The 19,903-nt window shown below is 35.2% G+C and overlaps 1 protein-coding gene across 1 annotated transcript in view; it reads left to right on the top strand.

The window, feature by feature from the left end:
- Positions 1 to 14,163, top strand: part of LOC150090810 (uncharacterized) — a 214,884-nt gene extending 200,721 nt beyond the window's left edge. The window contains exon 13 of the mRNA XM_090374183.1: positions 13,499 to 14,163. Coding sequence (XP_090230309.1) covers positions 13,499 to 14,163 — 665 coding nt within the window. The remainder of the gene's footprint in view (positions 1 to 13,498) is intronic.
- The last annotated feature ends 5,740 nt before the right edge of the window (positions 14,164 to 19,903 follow it).

Here is a 19,903-nt window from a genome sequence, read left to right as displayed (position 1 = left end):
TTCATTGACTAATGTTATTAGTGGAGTCAAGGGTTTGGTGTTGGGCCCATTGTTGTTTCTATACAGTCGAACCTCTCTTTAACAAACTTCTATATAGTGAATTTTTCTATTTAGTGAATATTTTTGATTTCCCCTTGGTCATTACATTGAAAATAGTTTCTGTATAACGAAGAAAATTTCCATATAGCGAACTGATTTCATTAGACCTGGGTAATGTTGTTCACACTTCTGGGCTTTTGGCAATAGAGCTGATGCTGTAGAAAGCATGAATTAAGAGCTAAAAGGATTAAGAATTAATCTCTTTAAAGAGTTAGAGCTAAAGGGATTAATTCTTAAGAGCATGAATTAAGTGCTAAAACATTCCATAATTTTGTGGTGCCCGTAAAATCTATACAGTTGCCTCTACTGTACTGGGAAGTTGTGCTGGTCAACTGGTATCTATGTGTACACAGTCATTGGCAAAGATTAAGGCATATTCCAGACATGGACATTGGTTCTGGTTAGCCTGTTTTCTATCGTAAGCACCCTATTAGAGAATTAGGAGAGAATGATTTTCCTTTATCCTGGAAATACATCTGTTGTTTCGCAGAAATGAGTCATTCACACCTTCACTAAATTTCACCTGTCTCTGTTTACATGGTAGGTACAAGTGGTCCTTAAATCCATTTTGTTTTAGCTGCTGTGCAAGCAACCTTACAATGTCTAAGAGAAAATCCTTGAGTGTAATGGAAAAAGTGGAAGTTCTTAATAGTGTAAATTGGGGCATTAAAGAAATCGCTTTAAAATTTGGTATTCTGGCCAGTAGTGTGCCAACCATTCTGAAAAACTGTGTTGTGATTCTCAAACTGTTTGAAGAAATGGGATCCAGTCGGAAGTGTCCGAAAGTTGCCTAAGAAGAAGTAGATGAAGCCGGTTTTAAGTGGGCGAAGTTGATTCAACACCAAAACATGCCAATATCAGGGCCATTTATTAAAAGAAAAGGCTATGGAATATCCATTTTTTCTGGAGCATGAAACATTCCAAGCCAGTTCTGCTTGGCTGGACAAATTAAAAAAGTGCCATGGCTTAAGCAAAAAAGTTATTTCTGGTGAAAGTGGAGTTGTGATCGAAGTCTGTCCCCATTGGAAATAAACAGTTTTTAAAGAAAATTATGGAGGCCTATGAGCCCAAAGACATTCAACGTTGATGGAACAGGTCTATTCATTAAATGTTTGCTGAACAAGACATTGACTTTTAAAGGCGATAAATGTTTGGGTGGTAAAAATAGTAAGGAGTCTTGCAGTCTTGGTTGGTGCAAATATGGCTAGTAATGAAAAAACTGAACTTTTTGGTAATAGGCAAAAGTAAACCACCTTGATGTTTCAAAGGAGTAGAGTTGGACTACAACTACAACAAAAAACTTGGCTGGCAAGTGAAATTTTTGAACAGTGTAGTTTAAATTTTTATAGAAAGATGGCAAAAGAAAACAGAAAAATCGCATTGATCGTTGAAAATTGCCCTGCCCACCTTCACTTGGTAATTTCGAAACTTACAAGTGTGAAGCTTGTTTTCTTCCCTCTGAATACCTTGTCTAAACTGCAGCCAATGGACCAAGGGATTATCAATAATTTGAAAATGCACTGCTGAAGGTAAATACTGAAAAAAATTATACTGAGAATAGAAACCAACCAACTTATAGATTCTGTCATACATTTGCAGATGTGCATATCAGAGTTGGTGAAATTGTGGAGTCAGGTGATGACAGAGATGCCAATTAAGAATTGTTTCACAAAAGTAGATTTACTAAAACACCAATTAACAGTGATGAGAGGGATAAACTACTACAAGACATTGAGCAATCTTGGGAAGAACTCCAAGTGAGATGTTTGGTCAGTGGAGAAATTGTTCTTGTCGAATTTTAGGATTTGATAATGATGTCATAGTAGCTGAAGATCCGAGTGACTCCAACATTTTGAAGAGTATTCAAAGAACTAGTGACAATATCGACAATGAGCTGGATGAAAATGAGGGAAGTATTAAACTTTCCAAACATGAAATGTTGGCAGAATTTGAAACTTTGCATCGAGGCCTTCAATTTGAAGAAAATATATTTGATTGTTTAAACAAATGCAAACAGTTTTATGAACGATGTACACTAAAATCCAGTGAACAACAAAAAGTAATGAAGCAATTCTTAAAAGTGTACTAATATATTGTGCGCATCACGTAAGTATTAATTTCTTAATATGTATGTATTAATAAATTAATTGTTTTAAAATGTTAGAAACTTTATTCATTCCCACTTATTTCTGATTTATTTCCCATCGTTTACTATTTTTCTGAATGTTGAATTTCAGTATTTTTCATTGTTGGAACAGTCATATTTCTTTATAACAAAATTTCTGTTTAAAGAATTTTTTCAAGCAAATAATTGATTTCATTATATAGAGGTCCAACTGTATTTATCAATGATATTGATGAAGGTATATCAGGTTTAATGTCGAAGTTTGCAGAGGATACAAAGGTTGGCAAGGTTGTTAATGACAGTAATGACAGTATACTACTGCAACAGGATCTAGAAAAGCTGGGTAGATGGGCTGAGAGGTGGAAACTGAAGTTTAACATTGAAAATGTAAAGTACTGCATATGGGTAGTAGGTAACTCCAGAGTAACATATCAACTGTGTGGTACTACACTCAGGGTGGTGGAGAATGAAAAAGACCTGGGGATAATTGTGCAGTCAGATATGAAATTTCCTGAGCAGTGCAGACAATTTGCAAGAATAGCTCATGGCATCTTGTCATTAATATACAGGAATTTTTCTAGCAGGGATAAGGAGGTGATTGTTGTATAAGGCAATGGTCAGGCCACACCGTGGGCGCCTCCGTAGCCAGGTGGGCAAGAGCAGCAGTGTAACACACGCTTCTTGATTAGACCGGGGTTCGAGCCCGTGACCACCAAATATGGAGGATGTGGAAAGGTCAGGGAATGACCACCGCATATCCCCGGAACAATATGGCCTTAGTTGCTAATGCTCCTAAAAACCAAACAAACAACAAGCCACACTGTGAGTACAGGTCTGGAGGCCTCATTTTAGGAAGGATGTAGAGCTGCTGGAAAAAGTACAGAGATTAGTGAATGAAATAATGGGTTGCTCTTACGAAGAAAGGCTTAAAGTGTCTGGAGACTAGGCACCCACAAGGTGATCTAATTTAGGTGTATAAGCCATGAATGGTTTTAGCAAGCTCAATGCTGATGAGATTCTTTCTCTTGCCCCAATTAATCGCCCAAGGGGACATAAATTCAAACTGAAGAAAGATAGTTGTGAAATAGATGTGTGGGAATTTGCCTTTAGCCAGCAGGTGATTGATTGCTGGAACAAATTTCCATCTGTCGTTGTGGAGGTTGACAGCTTGAATAAATTCAAGGCAGAACTAGATTAACATTTGAAGTGAATAGATGGGTGAAATGGGAAGTGTTTTTTTTTTTTTTTTGACTGATGCTTGTATGAGCTTGCTTTCTTTCATCATATGCCTCTGCTAATGCTAATGTGAAATCCTTCACCAGTGACTTCCCTAGCCCTGCACTTTTGAATAAGTAAAGCCTCCCAAATAAAGATGACTATTGTCACTTATCCTTGGTTTAGTGCCACCAGCACCCATACTTTTTCAGTTATTTTTGTTCCTTCCCTTTTCAGTGTGTGGGAACAAAAATTACACTTCCTTTGTGAGTGTAAAAGTAGACAACCTGGAAGTGAAATATTTTCACAATATGAGAGATGCCAAAAGGTGTGCAAGTTTAACTTGATGCAATTTTGGCTCTTTAGGCTTCTGACTATAGGAATTTACTGATTATATTACTAAAATGTATTGGGTAGTGCACTACCCACCCTGTGGCACAATTTTATCCATGAGACACATTTTAATTGATTGTCCAGATTTTAGTAATATCCGTTTTACCGCTTTTAACCATCTGACTGAGCCGTATACACTCAGTCAGATTTTATCCGACAATGACAATGTGTCTGCTGTTTTTAGCTTTTTAAAATCAATAAATATTTTTGCTCTTGTATAAAATTTACATTTTTCTTTTATACCTTTTATACCTTTTGACATAGTGACCTAACTAATTAGGTCACTGAAAGTTTAAATTTTTGTTATAAATGACCTGGTCTTGTCGCATTATATATAGCCTTAGTAGCTAATGCGCCAATAAAATCAAAACAAACTAACAAACAAGCACTACCCAATATATATTAGTAACACAGTTAGTAAATTCAGAGACCTAAAAAGTCCATAAAATGCATCACTATAAATACTTCAAAATGCCATAAACAAGACATTTTTTAAATAAATTTTACAATGAAATTCATTATAGAACTATAAAAAAATAGGAAGTAAGGAAGAGGAACAAAATGCTTTCCTCCCACTCTATTTTTAATCACACTGATTCATAATGACCACCCTTTCTCTGTCTTATTACACCAGAAGTCTGTGCCTTTAATCAATATCTTTTATTTTACATCTTTAAATAATATATTTAAAACAGTAATCTCAAACACTGCATATTTAAAAAGCTATCTGCATTAGCATTCTAATCTGCCAATCAAGGGGTGGCCATCCTATGACCCATGATATTTTTTTACAATTTATAATTTATTTTTTTTCACTTATTTGATTTTCTATGCTCTTGTGTATGTTTATATGCTTATATGGTTACTTTATTGATCATATAATATAGTATATGGTCAATAAAGTAAGCATATAAGTAACCATATAATATAATATTAATATAGTTTGTATTATGACTTATGCATGTAATATTTTATTATTCCAGTAAAAATAACAGACACTTCTTATGGATGTTCATAATTATTACTCCTTTAGTCTAAAAACCTTCTTATTCTCCTCCTCCTTCACAAAATGATTCAAGCTGATGCATCAGCCAAAAAAAAAATCGGTCAATTACTGAGTGCCGGGCACTCAGGATGAAGGGTCTGTAGTCACGACTATCCTTTGTGTAGTATCTCAAATAGAGATCTTTATGGTAACTGAAAAAAGTTTCTAGTACCCTGGCTTCACCTAAAACTGAGAAACTAATAAAAACGTCTATTTGAGTCTTTCCAGTTGTTGGGAATGACAAGGGTGGGAGAAGCGATTAAAGTCTTAGGGGAGAAGCGACTGGCAGGTGCGGGCTGGGCAAAACTCCGTGCAGGTGCCTCCCCACCACCACCACCACCGCCTCAACACTGGCTCTCTGAGTACCTCCTTGCTGGGACAACTCCAGCTTTGAAAATTGTTAAAAAATACTTACCACAAAATTTATAAATTACCTTTATAGAATTATTAACTAACTATTTAGCAACCTTTTTGTCACCAAAAGAGAGTTACTTAGTACAAAGAAGCATGCTATCAAAGTGCAATAAATTTTTTTTTTTTTTATTTTAACACAAAAGTAAATGATAGATTTCAATCAGAATAGTTTTCCCTTGATAAGCATCAAATAACACATAGCTAATGTGATTTTTAAATTTTTAGCTCCATTAGCGACAGAAATAGAGGGGTTAGACATGAAAATTACTCACATTTTCCTATCTGGCGCCACCATGTTTAATTTTAAAAATATTTTAAAATTATATTTTAAACTTACTCGTTGAGCTCTTTTCAATGGTGCATAATAAGCTATAGGTTGTCTGCAACATTTGCCCTCCATTTCTCAGCCAAATTTTTGTCAACAAAGATTAATATGGTGTTATGTTGGCCTGCATGATGTACAAATCCATTCAAAATTTCAAGTCAATAGGTTGAGTTGTTCCAGAGATACAATGCTGTGACAGACGGATGGACGGACAGACAGATAACCGAGTGACATTATAAGGGTCCTTCAATTACGGTTAGATTACGGACCCTAAAAACTACCCACCTTATCTGTCCATCCTCTCTAATAATATGTCTAATTCTTCCTTAAATTCATTCAAACTACCCACTTCCACAACACCAGACAGTAGTTGTTGCAACAGTTAATTACTCTAGCTGAAAGCAAATTTGCACACATTTGATTTAAGTTTATGTCACCTTGCGTGTTTTTGTCCAAGAAATAGTAATAATACCATTAGCATTAAATTTGCTGAATCTATTTAAAGTCTTAAACACTTTAGTCATGTCTCCTTGCAATTGCCTAGTTTTGAAGTATTGCAATTTGAGAAACCAAAGTCTTTTGTGATAAGAGTACCCCTTTGTACTCTTGACTAATCTCATTTCTCTTCTCTACACCTTTCCAAGAGATCCACATCTTTCTTAAAATGAGGCTTCCAGACCTCTATGCAATATTCAAGATGTGACCTAACCATTTCCACTATATAATGGGGATAATCACCTTGTCCCACCTTGTATAATTACCATAGGTCTCTCTATCTTTCATTCTCCATCACCTTGAGTGTACCACCTAAATGATGTGTCATTCTGAGATTACTGCTGCCATATCTGCAAATACAGTACCTTGCATTTACCAAAGTTAAGCCTCAAGTGCCACTCATTTACCGAACATTTCTAGGTCTTGCTGCAGTAGTATGCCTTGATTTTTCTCATTAACCACCCTGTCAACCTTAATATCATCTGCAAACTTAGACAATAAGCTTGATTTGCCTTCATCAATATCGTTAATAAATATGATATTTCTAGGAGATGAAGCAGTAAGCTTGTATGCTGCAGTCCTGTTGTATAAATCATTTCTTTCTTTAAAATTAGCTTACTATCTGTCAGACTAAATTTCCATTTATACCAGATTACATAAGCCCCAAATCTTTAAAATATTTTTTATTAATGTCAATTGTATATTGCCACTCTAATATAAGCAGTTATTCTAAGCCTTTTTTATTCCTCCTAAACAGAGAAACTAGAAGAAGAATCACTGATCAAACAATTTTAAATAACTTAATCATAGGATAGTCGACATTCATTATTTACAGAATTTATGTTAAAAGTTAAATGGCATTAAAAATTTGCTGGAAAAGATTAATTAATTGATCTATTGGAAAAGATTAACCATTAACTGTTCTGTCAGAATATTCAAGGTGAGATATTTTTATTAGGGAATTTTTTTTTTTTTTTTTTTTAGTAGTTGTTGGCGCATCGGCTTCTGTGGCCATAATGCATCTCCCAAGGTTTTTGCAGTACTTTGATCCAAGCCAGAAACGGGATTCGAACCCGCGACCTTTGGGTTGCCAGGCAGGTACTTTACCCACCCGGCTAGCTCGATCGGCATTAGGGAATTTGCCTATACACATAAACCTCAAATGCAATTTTTAATTAAATAGTTAAGCTTAAGCTTATTAAAGGCAGGATTATGAACATACTTCTAAAATATATTGCTTTTAAATAGGAATTAAATAACTTTTTTTTTTTTTTTTACATCAAAAACTGAATATTGCCCTTCTATCTCTGATTGCAGTATGCTCATGTTGATAATGTCTTTTAGGCTGCTTTAATATAACCATCTCATATAATTCATTTATAATAAATTATATTTACCAATTCAATTTAAATCCATTTCATATGTAAATATTTCCTAATGTTTCATTCTCATGTGACATACACATATTTTATAATATTGTGAGTATAAAATGCCTTACTTTTTTTTATTATTGTATTTCAATAATTACTTTAATTTATTAATAAATAGTAGTGGCCACAAAAATGCCTTACTCACTTAAAGTGTATTTATTTTGTAGTCATCTTCCTCTACATATGAAATTACATCGCCTTATTTTTTGACTACCCTATATGAATGGCATTCAATTGCTACCACTTACCATCACTTTCTGTTCAGCAGCAATGTGACATACAAGTATTTACTTCCAAGGAAGAAAAACGTAATTATTGTTCTTGATAAGAAGGGCATTTCTAGTTGATACATAGGTCAGCTGTAATCAGTCTTCTGTGTCAAGAATTCTTAAAAAGAAATGAGAGACCCAGAAATTTCATAAAAAATTTGCAACAGTGCTGAACTCTAGCTCAGTGGTTCCCAAACTACCGAGATCTACAGACCATTTCAAAAATCAAAAAAAAGTGTGTGTGTGTGTGTGTGTGTGTGTGTGTGTGTGTGTGTGTGTGTGTGTGTGTGTGTGTGTGTGTGTGTGTACAGGGTTGTTAAAATTAAAGTATCCCTATGTAGAGGGCTCTGGAGTGAGTTCTAAGGCTTGTACTGAAGAGAAATTTGGACAACAGGTACAATAAAGAATGCGCTCGCCATTTATTGGGGAAAAAAAATTAGTTACAAAATTTGTCACTGTATGCTGTGTATCTATCTTAGTTGCGATTATGCAAATAACTTGTGTTATTTGCTTAATCCTAAGTTATTGCCACAGCGCCACTACTCAACTTTACTGTATTGTATAAAAGCAAAACAGTCTCTTCAAAAATCATACAGTAGATGTTTGCCTGCACTACAGCAGCAATGCCAACAACGTTGCAGGAAAAGGTGCTATTAGTGAAGCTGTATCATCAAAACAGCAACAATATAGCTGCTGCTATCAGAGAATTCCAGCATCAGAAGCGCATAACATATGGACCTATGACTGTTTGTGCTGTCCGAAAAATGATTGCGAAATTTGAAGCGACAGGGCATCTTGGTTGTTGTTGTTATTGTTTGTTATTTTGGTTTTTATGAGCATTAGCGACTAAGGCCATATTGCTCCAGGGATATGCGATGGTCATTCTCTGACCTTTCCGCATCCTCCGTATTTGGTGGGCATCTTGGTGTTCAAAGGTAGAGGTCAAAAATGAGTGGACTCCTCTCGTGTTGAACATTATCATTAGAATTAGTAGAGGCATATGATGCAAGAAAGCAAGCTTATGCAGCATCAGCCAAAAAAAAAAAAAAAAAACACTCCCATTTCACCCTCCATTCATTCGAAATACCTGTCCAGCTGAGCCTTAAATTTATTTAGGCTATCAACTTCCACAACAAGGGATGGAAGTCTGTTCCACCAACCAACTACCTGCTGGCTAAAGGCAAATTTCTGCACATCTATGCTACATCTGTCTTTCCTCGATTTGAATTTATGCCCTCTCTGGTGATTATTCTGAGCAAGAGGAAGAATCCCATCGGCATTGAGCATGCTCAAACCATTCAAGGCTTTATACACCTCTATCAGATCACCTTGCCGGTGCCTAGTCTCCAGACACTGTAATTTGCAAAACTTAAGACTTTCTTCATAAAAGCAATGCTTTGTTCCATTCACTAATCTTGTTGCCCTTCTCTGTACTCATTCCAGCAGCTGTACATCCTTCTTGAAATGAGGCCTCCAGACCTGTATACAGTACCCAAGGTGTGGCCTGACCATTGCCTTATACAAGGGAATAATCACCTCCTTATCTCTGCTAGAAAAATTGTATATCCTTGACAAGACACCATGAGCTACTCTTGTAGCCCATCTGCACTGCTCAGAGAACTTCATATGGGGCTATGGCTATGGCAAGTCAGCTTCATGTGGTAGCACAAGTGTGCCAGCTGTTTCTCGTGAAGTGGACATGCCGTATTCCACTGTAAGGCTAGTAGTGCGTCGGGTGTTGTGGTACTATTCTTACAAGATGCACATGCTACAGCAGCTAAAGTTTGGTGATGCAGATATTCATTTCACATATGCACTTCAGAATCTGGCATGAATGACAGTGGATATCACTTGGCTATGGAGTGATGAAGCCTACTTCTGCTTAAATGGACAAGTGAATATGCACAACTGTCACATTTGGGCAACAGAAAGCCCTCGAGTTATCCAAGAGGTCCCGTTGCATTCTCCAAAAGTGAGGGTGTGGTTTTGATTTATGGCCACATTCATGATTTTGGGCCATATTTTTTTTGAACAGGTAACACTGACTGGACCCTGCACCTGTTCCATCACTGGACAGCGATATTATGAAATGTTGGCAAATTTCGCAATACCAGAGGTGCAACAACATGAGTGCCTTCAGGATACCATATTCATGCACATCCAGACTGCTAAGGCAATACTTTACAGATGAATGGGTCATCAGCCATTGTTTCCAGACATCTTGGCCACCCCAATCACCGGACCTCACCCCATGAGACTTCTGGTTGTGGGGTTTTTTGAAGAACCAGGTGTATTGGGAAGGATGCCAAACTCTGGCAGATCTGAAGGACAGCATTAGACGTCATGTGCTGGCTATTCCAGTTAACATGTTACGTTCTGTTGTAGAAAATGCTGTTCTTCGAATGGAAACTGTTTTTGACCAAAATAGAGGACACATTGAACAATTGTAGTGCTGATCAGGTGATTTGTATTGCTACAGTGCCATGTAGTGACAAATTTTGTAAGTAATTTTCTTTTTCCAGTAAATGGTGAGCTAATTCTTTATTGTACCTGTTATCCAAATTTCTCTTCAGTATGAGTCTTAGAACTTGCTCCAGAGCCCTCTACATAGGGATACTTTAATTTTAACAACCCTGTATATATATATATATATATATATATATATATTTTTTTTTTTTTTTTTTTTTTTGAACACTACTTTTAAGCCAATGTTCTATATTTGTTTCGAACAATATTGTCCTTATGCTCCATTAATGCTATTGTAGGATGAACAATTAAACATTATAAGCGCTTTGATATATTGGGTAAAGATTCCAATAGATTTTGGTTTGCAAGTGGTGGGGAAATTTTTTTTTTTTTTTTTTTTTTTTTGGTTTGGCAGGAAGTATTACTGGTAATTAAGACCTAACTAACTGGCTAGCTGTAGTTGTACTAGCAATTGTTTGATCGCCTATAGTTCCATGTTAACTATGAACATAGGATCAAGTTAATATAAATATAAAGTTAAAAATATAAAATAGGAGGGTGACTTTCTTTCACATGGCCATCTCTCTACTACACACACACACACACACATTTGTATGTATGTATGTACGTGTGCATATGTATATGTATGTGTGCATATGGTGCCTCCGTAGCCAGGTGGGAAGGAGCAGCAGTGCGTAGCACACGCTTCTAGATTAGACCGGGGTTCGTCACCACCAAATACGGAGGATGCGGAAAGGTCAGGGAATGACCACTGCATATCCCGGAGCAATGTGACCTTAGTTGCTAATGCTCCTAAAAACCAAATAACAAATAATAACAACAAACAATGTGTACATATGTATGTATATGTATGTATGTGTGTGTGTATGTATGTATATAGTAGTAATATTAAACTGTTAAGAAGCAAAATAATAGAATAATAAACTGATACTAATAAAATATTGCTACATTATACCTGATATGCCAAAATTACAAAAACCACATAATACCATCAGAAGAAACATAGTGATTTTTATTTTTAATAAATTCAATTAAAATATTTATCTGGGGACAGCGGTGAAGTAGCCAGAGTGGCACATAAGAAAAGAAAATATAAAAGGAAGAAAAAAATGCATGTTATTGTATTGTAAAAACTTATTTGTATTTCATAGCCTTGGTTATTATAGTTGACCTTCATTGGTGCCAGCCGCTTCTCGTATTCTGTCTTTCTCTTTTATTGTGTTCACCTTTGCCGCTGATAAATTGAATTTCACGCGGATACTTGTTAATGTTTGGCCATTTTCATACATCCTTTATTATTTTAATTTTCTGATCCAAATGAAAAGGTTGGTGAAATCAAAAGTTTCAATACTGGTTATAGAGAGATTGAATCTGAAAGTGTTTAAAACAGCTTGGTTATTGTTAATAACACGCACATGCACGCACGCATGCACACACACACACACACACACGCACACACACACACGGTTCACAGACACAGACCCACATTTCATGATGATCACTTCTGTGATCATCATGAAAGCTTCACAGACCTTAAGGCTGCACGAGAGTAACATTCTAGTATAAAGGTAAGTGAAAGCACTATCTCTCAGAGACTTGTCATGAGTGGTCTTGAAGGCATATTGACCCAAAAGAAGCCTTTACTCACCAAATCCATGAGGAAAAAATGTATTAGCATTAGTAGAGATATATGATGCAAGAAAGCAAGCTTATACAGCATCAGCAAAAAAAAAAAGACGCACTTCCCATTTCATTTATCCATTCACTCTAAAAGTTTGTCCAGTTCTTCCTTGAATTTATTTAAGCTATCAACTACCAAAACGACAAGTGTAAGTTTGTTCCAGCAATTAACCACCCGCTGGCTAAAGGCAAATTTCTGCACATCTATTCTACAACTGCCTTTCCTCAATTTGAATTTATATCCCCTTAGGTTCATAATCAGAATTCAGCATGCTCAACCCATCCAAGCCCTTATACACCTCAGTCAGATCACCTTGCAGGTGCCTAGTCTCCAGCCGCTGCAATTTGTAGAACTTAAGCCTTTTTTGGTAGGAGCGCCCCTTTGTTCCCCTCACTAATCTTGTTGTCCTTCTCTGTACTTGCTCTGGCAACTCTGCATCTTTCCTAAAATGAGGCCTCTGGACCTGTTTGCAGTACTCAAGGTGTGGGGCTTGACCATAGCAAAGGGATAATCACCTCCTTATCCCTACTAGCAAAATTCCTGTATATCATTGACAAGTCCCAGTGGCCTGCTCTGGCAGCCTGCCTGCATTGCTCAGAAAACTTCATATCTGACTGTACAATTATTCTCAGGTCTTTTTCATCAAGTATCTAATGTGAGCTAAAGAACATGCTATTTGGACAGTTGAGCCCTGGGAATGTGTAATTTTCTCTGATGAATCCCTTTTTGCATCACAGTCAATATAAGTACAACATTACAGAGTCATTTCATGCAGTTTCCAGTATGTTATTTACAAATACCGTACTGTGTTATCTTTAGGTGAAGAATTTTATCCTGAATTTTATGAAGAAAATTGCTGGCATGATGGACAGAATCGAAATGGTTTTCCTGTGGTGTTACCAAGCATGGTAGCACCACAGGAAAACCATTATTCATGTCTGTACTAAAGCAATAACTGCATCAAGAATTTAATGTACTCTATGCTATAAAGATGCAGAGTGGACCAAAAGCCTAGTGTGGATCAATAAAATAATAATCTTAGAAAAGACCTACTGGTTATGTCAGAACCTTATGGCTACTAGCATATTTATTATTATTATTATTTTTTTTAATTCAGACCATTCATCCATTAATATTTTTCCTTCCTATAGTTTTAAATTCCAATTGTTTTATCAGCTGTTTATTTTGTGCCTGTGTGACATATATATTTAACTTTTATGCAAATCAATGTATATAGACCATTTTGTAATATCTACATAATCATATTTTAATGCATTATAATAATAGATTCTTTGTATTCATGTTTTTATTTATATAATCTCTACCCTGTTATAATGTAACTTTACAAGGAATATCTTTGTTCTGTTTGGTTATAATAAATATATACATTTTTCTCCCTCTCTTCTGAAAAATGAATAAATGTGTAAACCAAATATCATGAGTATGATGTTTAATGAGCTACTTTAACATAATGGTTGTTAAAAAAAAAACATATTCTTATAAATTTTATTTCTTTATAGATTCACAATTTTCTGTGTACAGCAATGCATCATCCCCAAGTCTAAGTCATGATGCTAATGACTCGCCTTTACATGAATCCAATCAGTCTGTACAAGCATCTGACCTATACAACAGTATGAAATACGTATCAGGTAAGAAAACTAATGCTCACATTACCAGGCAGCTTGTTCAGGAGACATTAATGGATGAAGGATTGCGAGTAGTGAAAGAATTAGCAAATCAGATCAAAGAAGAGGGGGATATCCAAATTCCGCCAAGTAAACCAGAGGGCCGACCTCGTGGTCGTCCACCTAGACTTGATAGTGATTATATGGTGTCTACAGCAGTAGCTACAGGTATAATGCCTGCTGTTACCACAAACACATCAAATTCCAGAACTACTCAAACACAAATATTAGTTCAAAATGGTCATAGTCCAGTTTCTTTCAGTGGACCATTGGATAGTGATGATGCCTCTTGTTCCAATGGAATGATAACAAATGTCAAGTCCGGTGCTAGTGCTTTTGTGGGTGAAAACAGTGATGGAACTGAGAGGCTGGAGGATTGTGAAGATGGAGAGATAAATAATGGATCTGAAAATAGTCTCAAAGCCTTACTTGCCTTTTCACAGAAAGGAATAAAACAGGAACCATCATCACCAACCAGCCTAATGAAAACTGACTAAATTGATATTATATTGAAATATATTTAAACTTGTGATAAACTCTTGCTGCAGTGCCCCGGTGTAGTTTGGTTTGTAATCAGTATGTTTTTCCCATATTGTTTCTTAATAATTTAGACAAAATTATATCTATAGATTTCTTTAATTTTCCCTTTCATCAAAATATCCTTGCAGTGTTTGAACCTCATACCAGACATTTATCCCTTTTAAATGTTGGCTGAAAGGTCTTGAGGCACATGCTAAACAAAAGGCCTCCTGTGATTACTGCAGTGAGATATTGTTAGTGTGCAATATGTGATGTTATGAACTCTCTAGACTTGAGTGGTGAAACCACATTTGTTTGCTCTGCCAAAATTTTGAAAGAAGTCAGGATATAAAGAAGTTGGGAAGTGTCTGTGATTATTTTTGTTATCTCATGGCTGTGATTTGCTGATGCAGTTGATGAAGCTGCACAGTGGCCAGTAAATGCAAGCTTACCAAGTTTTCCAAGAAAATATGCCTATATGCTAGTGAATATGCTTCATAAACGAGGTCTGTGACCTTCATTATTGTCAAGTGATCACCTTCATATTTTGGCTGTAGAATGTGAAGTAGCTGTCATCATCATCAGTCATTTTTGGAAAAAAAAATAGGTGAAAAGAGAATAACCCATATCTTTGGCTTATTGTCTTTAATCCTTTTCTTGTCTGGCAAAATATTTGCGAGACTTGTCATTTGGTGCTTTTTCTTAGATAGATTCTCTACTTTGTATATGGCAAATATTTATTACAGCTTCAGAATTTTTTTTTTTTTTTTTTTTTTTGTTTCTGTATAAGTTTGCAGAAACAAAAAAAAAAAAAAACATTCATAATAAATATTCCAAATGTTTTAAGTGGCATTATAATTAATATTTGAAAACATCTCACATTTTAGCATCCTTAGATTGTTTTCTAGATATGCTGATGAGGCAGTTGTTCTGAAGCTGAAAAAAATTGCTATATCACAATGTAGTAAAAGTGATGGTCATTTGTAATGTACGGTAATTTTGTGTTGAAATGTACAGTTTGTATACTGCAATCTATTTTAGAACTGAAATAATGATTTGTGATATTGTTATATTGAAGATTGTATAGTAAGTTTTGCCACAATAAGTATAATGTGATACTGATATGATGCTGTTTTAGCCATGTCCTTCTGTACTTGTGAGAAGGAATTTCTACAATACAGTAAGTTGTCTTGCCTCATAAACCAAAAATCTTTAAATCTAATATTACAATTCAAATATGCTTCTGTCTATATCACAGATTAATACTTTGAAATATCTATAATTTTTTTAATGTATTACTGTCGTCCGTATTGTTTCGTCTGATGCTTTCTAGTATTAATAAGATCATTAGTTGATTGCTTTAGTTTAAAGAATGAATATTTGTTCTGAAAATTTTGTTATTGTTGTTGTTGTTGTTGACACTAAAATACAGTAAGCTTATTTCCTCTTCAGTTAAGATTTTTTATTTTTTTTTAATTGCTACAGTTCATTTGTGCTTTATATCAAATAAAACAAATGAATGATAGTTCTCACATTCTGACTTCACAATTTTTAATCATGGAAAGTAGGTTTTAAAAATCCAAAAAAAAAAAAAAAAAAGCTCAAATTGTAACTGAGGTAATATCAGGTTTATTTGTTACTTAATGCCAAAGATATTACTATTCCTTCACATTACATATTCTATAATGTGACTATTATCTTATCACGAGTAACTGAAGTTAACATTTCTAAACCAAATAAAACAAATTTCTTGAATCTAGGAAAACTGTTGAACTTTAAGAAATGAGAATTTACCTTAGATCAGCAGATTTTGCAGAGAAGGAATAAATAAGATCATTGTATAATGTAAGCTTTCCTACCTTGAAAAAAAATTTCTACATATTTTCCTATATACTACTTTCAGAGAAGACTGGCTGTTTTATAAAGTTTATCCAATAATAAATTTAAGTAATAAGAAAAAGACGTGTCATACATGGTATTTGAGGAAAAAGGAGGCCGTTACAAGTCTTGAATCACATTATGCAGTAAAGTGTGATTGTTGCGCCTCCGTAGCCAGGTGGGAAGGAGCAGCAGTGCGTAGCACATGCTTCTTGATTAGACCGGGGTTCGAGCCCGTCACCACCAAATACGGAGTATGCGGAAAGGTCAAGGAATGACCACCGCATATCCCGGAGCAATATGGCCTTAGTTGCTAATGCTCCTAAAAACCAAATAACGAACGAACAAAGTGTGATTGTTAAAGTGATGCAAAGAATATCAGGCATGGTTTGTGGCAAACAACATACCTACTCTTCATTGACCAGTTCATGCTTAGTAAAAATCCACAAATTCTTCATGAGTAGGGGAGTTGTTCTGAAATAAGGTTTGCAGAAATTATTCATAATTGAGATACATGACATTACTTGCAAGGTTTATAAAAGTTAGTATCAGCAGCATGTATTGTCGTCGTTTGTTGTCATCTGCAGGGTATTTCTGCAGTCATCTGCAGTAAATTGGATGGAATGACAAAAATTGAAAAAATGTTATATAAACATGGATCTGATAATACTCTAACAAAATACAACCATTTAAAAATTTCAGTATGATCTCTTCCACGTAACTGTTCCTACACTTCTTTATCCACCTTCTACCATGGAAGGGTGAAGGATACCTGCTGCTTTGATGCAACAGTCAGTGGCATGAAACGTGAGGATACAGTAGTCTACATAATTACAAACTGTACAAATATTTGAAATATTTGCAGGGTGCTGAGCTGTTTACAAATATACAAACTATCTTGGGACGTTGGGTCCCTTCATCATCTGGCATTAATATGCGGCGAACGTTACAATGGAACATCAAATGATGCTGGGCATAGTCATGTTCTAGACAGTAAAGCACGTGCACGAGGTTGGTGAACGTTATGGAGGCAGCTGTCTTGCTATGCGACGAACGTTGGCATGTCTCCCACATACGTGCTCTACAAGTGTCTGATTCTGCCCAGTAACTCATTTGTGTTCCTTCCATTTGACGTTTTTTATGTGTTAATGTGGGCTGATGATGGGACCCGTCGTCCCGATATAGCAGAGGTATGGTTGTAAATTGTTTGGTATTTTGTAAATATTGTAGTTTTATGTTATTATTTGTATAATAATAACATAATACTAACATTACAGCACACTGATCGAAATCTAACCAGGAAATGACCTAGGTAATTATTTACCTGCGGATTTGTACTGACGTAATTTACCCACGCTCTTTCTTCTTCCATTGGCTCGAATAAGTGACTTAATTGCCCCGTTCTCTTCTCCCATTGGCCCAAATAAATATCACTAGTAGAGAAAACTTTTTTAATGTACAGATAGATACTGCTATTTATATGATTTGGGAAGAGGTAATCTTTTTTCAAAGGTTACCCAAACTTATTTATTTATCTATTTTTAAACTGATATAATTATCTGCTGGCTCATAATAGCCTTAGATGCTAATGGGCCAATAAAATCTTGATCATTTTTTTTTACAGTAGACTACATCGAAGATACTTCTGTGCACACAACCTTACAGCTTTTGTATCATTATCATAGGTTTCACTGAGAATTAAATTGATGTCTCCATATTCTCAGAATGTGTAATTGTCAATTTTAAAAACAGACTTCCAAATCAGCTAGTAATAGTAATACATATAATGCAAGGAATCCACAGGCTTTTATTGCACTGGCCAGACAAAAGGAAAAAAAAGGGGAAAAATGAGTCGATAAGAAAATACAAATTATTTGCTTCCCTCCTCACATAGGTAACTATTCAATTGGCTTTTGAATTTATTCAAACTGTCAGCTTCAACTGGCAACCTGTTCCAGTAATCAATGACTTGCTTGCTTAAAGAAAATTTCCTACAATCTAGTCTAAACCTCTTCCCATGTATTTTGAATTTATGCTCCCAAGTTCTGGAATTCTCTATAATAGTGAAAATTCTGCCTTCATTCATTTTACTAACCCCTCTCAGAGCCTTATAAACCTTAATCTGGTCTCTTCTGAGGTGCTTGGTTGCTAAGCTCTGTAGCCTACATATGTGGAGTCTTTCCTCATATGGTCACCCTTTTGCTGATCTCACCACATGAATTGCCCATCTTTGGAACCTTTCAAGAAGCTGAATGTCTTTTTTCAGATGTGGTCTCCGTACTTGAACACAATATTCCAAATGTGGTCTTACAATTGCCTTATACAGTGGGACTATGACCTCCATATCTCTACAGGATAATTTTCGAGAAATCATCGATAGGTCACCATGGGCTTTCCTGGCTGCCTGTTTACCCTGCTCAGAAAATTTCATATCTGCCTGTATTATAACACCCAGATACCTTTCTTCCTCTACTATTTGTAATTCATCCTCACAAAGTATATATATATTTATTTTGGGAATAAAAGGTAATTAGTCATTCACATCTGTTCTCTCAACTCCAATTTCCTTAAAATGGGTCCGAAGCGTTAAGGTACTGTTGAAACAGTTCAGTTCTCTTACTGTCGTGAAGAAAAATTTCAAGTGGCTGTAGTTTTCTAACAAGGCATTCCAAAACTTTTATATAATAATTGCAGCAGCGTATTGCCTTGTTTGAATTGGCATAGGTGGAGGATTTCTTTGTAACAAATGGTCATAAATTTAAATCCTAGCTACCAAAAAAAAAAAGAAAAGAAAAGGAAAAATTGAAATATTGAAATATTTATTAAAAATTACATGAATGTGATACATCTTCAAGTTTGATTTGCATCATTGATTATTTTTTAATTGGAGAAATACGACTAAAACTTCTTCGTGGCTCTGCATTTGTGCAAAAAAATGCATTGCCTGCCTGCATTTATATTAATTTTCCATAGAATTTTGGAGTTCTGTCCTTACGGTAGTCAGGAAATAATTTTATGGATATCAAGACTGCGGTTACTAAAGATATCATTTGTTCTTCTTATTATTAAATATATCTATTGACCAAAACAAAAAATAATAATAATAAAAATAATTAATAAATAAATAGATAAATTCACATAAAATATTAGTCTATAGACAGATATAACAAAATTATCACTCAAAATTGAAATCCAGCAAGTGAATTCAAGATTTATCTGTGACATATCCTACATTTTGGCAGAAGTCAGGTTCAGTTTTCATGCCATAAATGATCTTTCTGCAACATTCCAAAAAAAAAAAAGTATCCTCCAGTGGAGAAGGTTTTCACACCTCAACACTGCACTCATTCCCATGTAATAAGTCATAAAGTGGTTGACATTAAGTCCAGGTCCTTGCCAGCTAAAACACTTGAATACTTGAAATAAGCTTCAACCATTCTTGGTTGAAGTTTATTTCAAGTGATGTGCATCTTAAAATTTCACTACTTGGCTCCAGAATTCAGTTCTTGTGATAAAGCCATTTCTCTTTAAATTGTATTTAGATTTATATGCATAACTTTGAACATGTCATAAGGCTCTTCAGGAGTTCTTCAGCAGTGAGATTCAGTGCATATTTATCATCTAGTCTAACTTTGGTAATGCTGTTTTGTTATATTGTAAAATCCATTATAGTAATACATATAATGCAAGGAAGCCACAGGCTTTTATTGCACTGGCCAGACAAAAGGGAAAAAAAGGGGAAAAATGAGTCGATAAGAAAATACAAATTATTTGCTTCCCTCCTCACATAGGAGGGAAGCAAATTCTCATTCAAATTCTCATTCTCGTTCAATTCAAATT

The sequence above is a fragment of the Mastigoproctus giganteus genome, chromosome 1 (assembly GCF_048544385.1).
Source record: "Mastigoproctus giganteus isolate SK-2022 chromosome 1, ASM4854438v1, whole genome shotgun sequence".
NCBI classification, from domain to species: Eukaryota; Metazoa; Arthropoda; class Arachnida; order Uropygi; family Thelyphonidae; genus Mastigoproctus; species Mastigoproctus giganteus.
Note: the sequence above shows the minus strand (reverse complement) of the source record. Positions and strands in the feature narration are given on the sequence as shown.